Below are 8,242 nucleotides of genomic sequence, written 5' to 3'. Positions count from 1 at the left end.
ACCTACTTGAGGAGCATAAACACTTATAATATTAAAAATCTTAATATATGGGTGGTGTCTTACCCTAAAATTTAATGTGACTAAAAAAAATTTAACCTGGCAACCTAACAACCTAGAACTCGCAGCACGAGAGGCCGAAACAATCAAACTTTCGGAGCCCGCAGCCCGGAGGTTACTTTTGTTGTTCTTAACATATTTTCTTAGTTTGAAGATCTTTCCCTTCTAGTTTTTTGTCCCATCCAACAATTTTGTTCTTGAATGTATGCATACATTTGCTTAAGATTATAAAATTCTTCCCCAATGGTTTTCAGCTTTGTAAACTGAATAATAACCAAGTGTATTCCCATTGTAGGTAGATCAACTCGTGTCTTAGTTTAAAGATCTTGGGATCATTGCTCTACTAAAATGATCTATGAGATCAATCCAAATACATGAGGTAATATTCAAGTATATTATTCTTGTTGAATTTTACTTGGACAAAGAATTAAGTACAATGAAATGAAGATGTTGTTGTTGGTTGTCCATGGAATTGATACGGTTTGAATCTACAATTTTGAGTTTTGCTAACGATTCTCAAAGGCACATTTATTTTTTGTAAGTAATGCAATCACCATGACATGACTCCAAAAGATATAGTTATATTCCATGAGAATATGTGATACTAGTCTGGTGTCGGGATTGTTTGGGTGATGGAAGTAGGGGGTTGATAGGATAATTTGTTGTTGATGACCCAATTCACAAATCAAAATTCAGTAATATTACACACAATATTCAAATCTTAATTCCTTATAAAAAGAACATTCACAATATTTTTTTAAATATCAAATTCATTTATTTGCATTCACTTACATAAAATTTTTAGAAATTTGGTAAAAATGAAGAACAAATATCTATGAATTAAGATATTATTATGAAATTTAGTATATGAATAAAACTAAAAAAAATGTTGATGGTCGTATATTTGTATTATAATACAAATAATAAAATTTAGATGAAATTTATGATGACAACCGAATATTCGGCCAAAAAATTTATCTTTCACTATCTAACAATTCTGTTCTGAGACTCGAAAGGGTGCATTTTTCTTCTATAAATATGGATGTTTAGCCATAAGTTAACCATCCATCTTCCCAACTCGAGCAAATCTTCTCCCAAACGTGCCACTATGGATGCAGAACTCCCCCTGCAAACAGTTCTCCTCCTCTCCACCATCCTCTGCCTCTTATTCCTCCTCTTCCTCCACAAGCGCCGCACCGGTCCAGGCGCACTCACCAACTGGCCCATCGTCGGCATGCTCCCCGGCCTCACAGTTAACCTCCACCGCCTCCACGACTTCTTGACTGACCTCCTCGGTCCCTCCGGCTGCACCTTCCTTTTCCGCGGCCCATGGTTCTCCGGCATGAAGTTACTCTTCACGTGCGACCCTGCTAACGCCAACCATATCTTCAACGTTAACTTCCACAACTACCCCAAAGGCCATAAATACTCTGAGAACTTCGATATCCTCGGCGAAGGCATCTTCAACGCCGACGATGAGTCATGGAGCAGCCAGCGCAAGAAGGCTCATATCCTCATTGCCCAACCCCGCTTTCGGGCCTTCGTCACATCTCCAGCCGAGACAAAGTTGACAACTTTCTCCTTCCTCTGCTGCGGCAATTCAGCGAGCAAAAGAAAATAATTGACCTGCAAGATGTCTTTTTGAGATTAACATTCGACGTCACTTGCAGGCTAGTATTTGGCATCGACCCCGCCTCTCTTTCACCAGATTTCCACGTAGAGCCATTCGCCAAAGGAAGTGACGACGCCATGGCCACAATTCTGCACCGCCATGTTGTTCCGCCTTTATGGTGGAAGCTCATGAGGCGTCTCAAATTGGGGAGAGAGAAGAAGCTTGCCGAAGCTTGGGTTGTCGCTGGCGGTGTCATTGCAGCGAGCATACAGAAGAGGAAGAAGGAGAGCAACCGCTCCGACTCCTTAAACGACAGTCTCCTCACGGCTTACATCAAAGACGACTCTTTGGCCGGCGACAAGTTTCTCAGGGACACGACATTGAGCTTTATGATTGCAGGGAGGGACACTATCGGGGTGGCGCTTGCGTGGTTCTTCTATTTGCTCTGCAAGAATCCGGACAAGGAGGCGAAGTTGGTGGAGGAAATAAGGCGTGGGGAGGCGACGGTGGGGGAGGAGATGGTGTACTTGCAGGCGGCGCTTTGTGAGGCGCTGCGGTTGTACCCCCCTGTGCCGTTCGAGGAGAAGGGTGCGGTGGAGGCGGAGATGCTGCCGAGCGGGCAGAGAGTGGAGCCGGGGATGCAGGTGTTATTTTCTACATACACAATGGGTAGGATGCCGGGGGTGTGGGGGAAAGACTGCTTGGAGTTCAGGCCGGAGAGGTGGATAACAGAGAAGGGGAAGATGCGGCATGAGCCGTCGTATAAGTTTATGCCGTTTAACTGTGGACCAAGGGCGTGTTTGGGGAAGGCGACGGCCTTTGCGGTGTTAAGGGAGGTGGTGGTGGCTGTAGTTAGGGAGTTTAGATTGGAGATGGTGGAGGGGCAAGTGGTGGAGCCCAAGTTGTCGATCATACTGCATATGCGGAATGGGTTCAAGGTGAGGGTGATGAGGAGGCACAGTTAATTTGCCGTTTTTAGGGAAGATAAAACCCTGTAAAAAGCCAAGTACAATATTGTATGAATAAGATGGTGCCGGTGTATTGCATGTGAATGTTGGAGACAAAATTGCATAATCGAATAAAATAAAATAAAATTGCTGTTATTTTCTCTTAGTAGGATTTATATACATACTGATAGGAAAATCCAAGCAATTCCTAATTTTATTTGGGTTTAGGATCACTTAGAAATTAAACCACACCGCGGAATAATAGGAGCACATCAATTCGAGAAAATCAGAACAAAGAACTAAATAGAAAGCACAATCAAAGCAACCAGAAAATAACAAAAATTTTAAGCAGAAAAACCGAGAACAAGAAAAACCATGGAGTCACACCACAAAAAAATTTCACTATGAATTTCAGAGAGTTTATAAAGAACATACTCAAATTTCCTTTCTACACCTAAGGAAACGTACAAGTCCTCACTCAAAACTCTTATTGATCTAATTCGATGCAAGAAAATCCACATCGAGATCCAAGGAATCCTCCTCTCTGATACTCCACCAGAAACTTGTTGAGAAACCTCATGTAGGAACAATTGAAACGCCGCTCGAAATCAGGATAAAAACCAAATCCCATGTACAAATTGCTCTGGGCGCATAGGCGCTCGAACTGGGCACCTAAGCGCCATGCTTACTGGATCGGCATCTTATGTTGGGTGTATAGGCGTCAATAGGTTGGTACATAAACATCGGCCTCTTGGTAATAAAGCAACGCATAAGGTTAAGTGGGATCATATGCGTACACAGGTTGGCGCATATGCGTCAACTTCTCTGTTGTTTGCACTCAAGTGGGCGCTTATGCGTCCACAGCCCGACACATGCGTCGGTGTTTTGCCCCTATAAGTTGCTCTGCAAATCAGTCTCCACACATAACAATCTCCCACTTGGAGATTGATTGCACCAAACACCAGTATTTTGTAACTACACCTCCATCTGAATTGCTTTCATAGTCACGTACAGTGGCGTGACTCATCCCTCGTCTCAACCTTCATGAAACACAACTGAAGTAAGCATAGCTTCAGTTTCTCAAAAATCACCACCTTCATCAACATATCCGCAGAATTCTAAGCAGTGTGTATCTTCTTAAGGAGCAACTGCCCATCTTCAACAAGAGCGCAAATAAAATGATACCTCAGTTGAACGTGTTTTGTCCTAGCATGAAAAGCAACATTCTTAACAAGATGAATCGCACTCATATTGTCGTTGTTGAGTTTTACAATCTCCTGCTTCTAGCCCAATTCTGCCATGAAACTCTGTAGCCTAATCATCTCCTTGCTAGAGTCAGTGATAACAATATATTCGGCCTCTGTAGTTGAAAGTACAATGATTTTCTGCAATTTGGAAACCCAACTCACTATGGTGCTCCCCAATGTGAAGATATACCCCATTGTACTTCATTTATTATCCACATCTCCTGTTAGATCTAAATCTACAAATCTTCGTAGACTGATCCCCGCACTTCCATAACAAAGTGCCTCGTTGATTGTTCCCCTTAAATACTTGAGAATCCACTTTACCACTTCTTAATGATGTCTGTCTGGATTACCCACGTATCAGTTGACCACTCTCATTACATATGCAATATTTGATTTGGTATAAATCATTACATACACCAATCTTCTACTGTTGAAGCATACGGAGTTCTCTCTATCTATGATTTGCTCTGCTTCAGAATTAGGCAATAGCTCCTCAGGTAGTTTAGAGTGACTGCTTAAGGGAGTGCTGACTGGTTTCACCTCATTAAAATCTAACCTCTATAGGATTTTCTCAACATGCTCTATTTGAGAAAAATTCAATGTTCCTGCACTCCTGTCCATGTTGATTCTCATCCTGAGGATATTCCTGGTTAGACCTAAATCCTTCATCTTGAAGTCACTTGATAATTGTTTCTTCGATTCCTTGATTTTATCCGTACTGCCCATACAATCAACATGGCATCTACATACAAAAGAAGCAAGATATAACAATTATAAAAGTATTTGATAAAGCAACAATGGTCTGTGTGGCACTTCAAGTGCCCATTGTCTGACATGAACCTGTCAATCCTTCTGTATCACTGTCTCTAGGCCTGCTTCAAGCCATAAAGGATCTTCTTCAATCTGGAGACCAAACCCTCTTTTCCTAGAACCTTGTAACCTTGAGGTTGCACATGTATAGCTCCTCCTCTAGATCTCCATGTAAGAAAGCTAATTTACATCCATCTGTTCCATATGTATGACTTCCTCTACTATCAAACTCAGCACAACCCTGACAATCATCATCTTTATCACTGTGGAGAAGACCTCTGTGTAATTCACTCCTTCTCTCTGCTGAAAACCCTTCAAAATAAGTCTTGTCTTGTAGCGCTTGCTACCATCTGACTCCTCTTTCAGTTTGTAGATCCACTTGTTATATAGTGTTCTTTTGTTATTTGGTAGTACCATCAAATCCCAAGTCTAATTTGACTCCTAAGATTGCATTTCTTCATCCATGGCAAGCTCCCACTCCCTTGAATTTTCAACTTGAGTGGCCTCGCAAAGCATTCAGGTTCACTACTATCAGTTGGTAACAAATAATGTAAGGAATGAGAATACATGTGTACACTCTGTTGGATCTTTTAACTTTTGTAGCAGGTGACTGAGGAACTTCCAGTGCTCCTTCTGGTTGAGCACTTCTTTTTCATACTTCTGATCACAAATATCTTATATCTCAACATATTTAGATTCTTCAAAAGTAGTTGAAACGGATTGTCTTAAGTTATGATCCTATCCTTATACATATCAATTTCATTAAAAGTGACATCCTTGCTTCTGATGAATTTTTTATTTTGTTAATCCCAAAACTTGTACCCAAACTCATCTAAGTCGTATCCAATGAAGGCGCACTTGATAGATTTTGAGTCAAGCTTGCTCCTGAACCTTGCATCAACATACACATATGTAAAACGCCCAAATACTCTTAAATGAAATAGACATGCATTTTTGTCACTCTAGGCTTCTTCAGGTAAGCCTTCCTCCAAAGGTATTCATGAACTATGATTGATCAGATAAACTGCAGTGTTTGCTACTTCAGGACAAAACGGTTTTGGCAAGCTTGCATGCAGCTTCATGCTTATTGCCCTCAGTTTTGGTGACATCTAGTTTTCTTCTCTTAGAAGCCGAGGATCTAGCCATAGGACTTTCTTGTTTACTATCCTATAAGACTAGTGAAGAACCTCACCTCCCTTAGAAATTGTAAACACTTCTTTACTCTCTCTGGGGTTTCACAGGTGTGGTTTTGACCTATAGCACTTAGGAGGACGAAACCAATATAAGGAACCTAAAAGGAGTCCCCCATAAGACCTTCAGGCCTTAGGTTAACCCTGGGTGGCTTGGTCTTGGTCACAAACACACACTTAAGCCCATCAAACCCATATCATCCAAAACCCTAAAAATCACCTACACCTGACCCATCTCCTTGCTCCTTTTGGATACTCATATTGGTGATCTTATGGTTCTTATGGCCTTGGGGAGACTTTTCTGTGGTTTGCATGATCACCATATGCAATCTATCCCAATTACACAAATATATCAAACTTTGGCCTTCCACCCCTAATTTTCCTCAAAATTACCAAAATGCCCAGAAAGCCTAAATTTTCCAAAATTGTCAAAACTCCCAATTCTTCATCAAGAATCATGTTGAACCACTTCAAACCATTCAAATTGCCCAAATTCACCCCAAATTTCCCAAAATTAACCAAAGTCCCCCAAATTACCAAAATACCCTCAATTCCCAAAAAATATCCAAAAAATGCCAAAAATCCCCGATTTCACTCCAAACTTCACCTAAACCAATCTTAATTATCCAATTTCCCTAGCTGCATCCAAAATTCCCCAAATCCACCAAAATTGGCCAAAATTACCAAATTATCCCCAAATGTTCAAAACCCCCAAATCTTCCCCAATTTTCATCAAATTCATTTCAAACTCATCCAACTTTCAAACTCAAACCCAACTTCATCAATCCAACCCAATTTTACCAAATTTAAACTCAATTCTACCAATTTTCAAACCTAAATTCCAACCTAAGCCAAAATCCCCAAATTAACCCTAAGTCCAGAAAATAATCAAATTTGGTCCACATGGTCAATCAATTTCCACCCAATTGAAATCCCAAACCCCCCATGACAATTTTTTAAATCCACTGAGCCCATAATTGAGCTTAAACTCAAGCCCAATTTCATCCAAAACCAAAGCCCACTCATGAAGCTTAATTTCCCTAAATCCAAACCCTGATCCAAAGATCAAGCCTAAACCTTTGTTTTGAACACCCTAATCATCTAAACCACTCCTTAACCACAAGATGCTAATCACATCACCAAGTCAACTCCACTTAGAGTCATGGACCAATGGATCCCTAAATCACACAAGCCCTTCCCCCTAATTTGGTTAACTCTCTAACCCATGCAACCAGTCTTCCCAAGCCCCAAGCTAATCACCATTAAGCATCTCCTGACCTCCCTGAGCCAGCTAGCCACCTCCTCTGGTCTAGTCGGCCGCCCTAGTTGTCGGAAAACTTAAAACTGAGAGCCCTCACCATGAGTTAAATACCAATTTGTACCCATCCAATGTGGTACATTCCAATTGGTCAATTGCACCATTTTCTCCTCCACCTAAGCTAACTTGCACCACCCAATTGGAGCCTTTTCCCCTCCTCCTGTCCAGGCTTATAAAATGGCCACCTTCACAGACAAATGGGCAAAGGCGCACCAACACTAGTGAAGCCCTACCAAAATTAATCCATACCACTCGCACACTCCTAAGAAGATCATTCCCACCATTTTCAAGCCTTGAAACCACCCAAACAACCCTGATTTTGAACTCAAAAACCAAGATATTTCACGGCCATCCCATAAAATTCCACAAAACTTAAAATTGAACCTTCCAAAAACTATTACCTCTAAACCACTTCCCCCAATCAAAATTAGTCATTCCTGAGCCCTCTAACCTAGCTCAAGACCAAGCTCGAGCCACCCTCTCACCAAGATCATACATAGGCTTCATCAAAGAGCAATGTGACTCTTCAAGGAGGTTCGTGAGGTCAAGTCAATCGTCTCCAACCAACCTAATTGAGGCTTCATCACAGAGCAAGGTGACACTTCGAGGAGGTTCGTGAGGTCAAGTCGATCGTCTCCAACTAACCTAATTGAGGTCTCACCTCTTAGACAAAGGTATAACTCAATATCCCTAAATTTGTGCTCGGTTTGGACTTTTGTGAAAGACATGTGCATTTCATACGTAATTAGGAGTATAGATGTGTTTGTCTCACTTAAATGAAGGTGTAGAAACAACCCACACTTAAATTGGTTGAGTATCAAGCGAGAACATAGGGTTAGAACATTGGCAATTCTCTGGTTAAAGCGTGTTTGGGACAATAAACAGATATCATTCAATTTCGCGTGTACCGAACGGACGATCGAGATGGAGCCAGACGGTGCAATGTTACGCGAATAACAGGCACAATCAACAGGCTACGTGGAAAGTGCAGCGAATCAAATGTCGATGTGTGGGACTTCGGGAAGGTTAAGGATGACTCGGCGCTGACTCAGATAAGT

At 41.5% G+C, this 8,242-nt stretch overlaps 1 protein-coding gene across 1 annotated transcript; it reads left to right on the top strand.

The window, feature by feature from the left end:
• The first annotated feature begins 956 nt into the window (after nucleotides 1-956).
• LOC110038900 (alkane hydroxylase MAH1-like) lies at nucleotides 957-2,900 on the top strand. The gene is given in 2 exon segments (XM_020743823.1): nucleotides 957-1,657; nucleotides 1,660-2,900. Coding segments are annotated over 2 exon segments (1,467 nt in total). The 5' UTR covers nucleotides 957-1,165; the 3' UTR covers nucleotides 2,635-2,900.
• Nucleotides 2,901-8,242: the final 5,342 nt, after the last annotated feature.

Source organism: Phalaenopsis equestris, unplaced genomic scaffold, assembly GCF_001263595.1.
Source record: "Phalaenopsis equestris unplaced genomic scaffold, ASM126359v1 Scaffold234275, whole genome shotgun sequence".
NCBI classification, from domain to species: domain Eukaryota; kingdom Viridiplantae; phylum Streptophyta; class Magnoliopsida; order Asparagales; family Orchidaceae; genus Phalaenopsis; species Phalaenopsis equestris.
The sequence above is the reverse complement of the archived record's forward strand: the minus strand, read 5'-3'. Positions and strand labels throughout refer to the sequence as shown.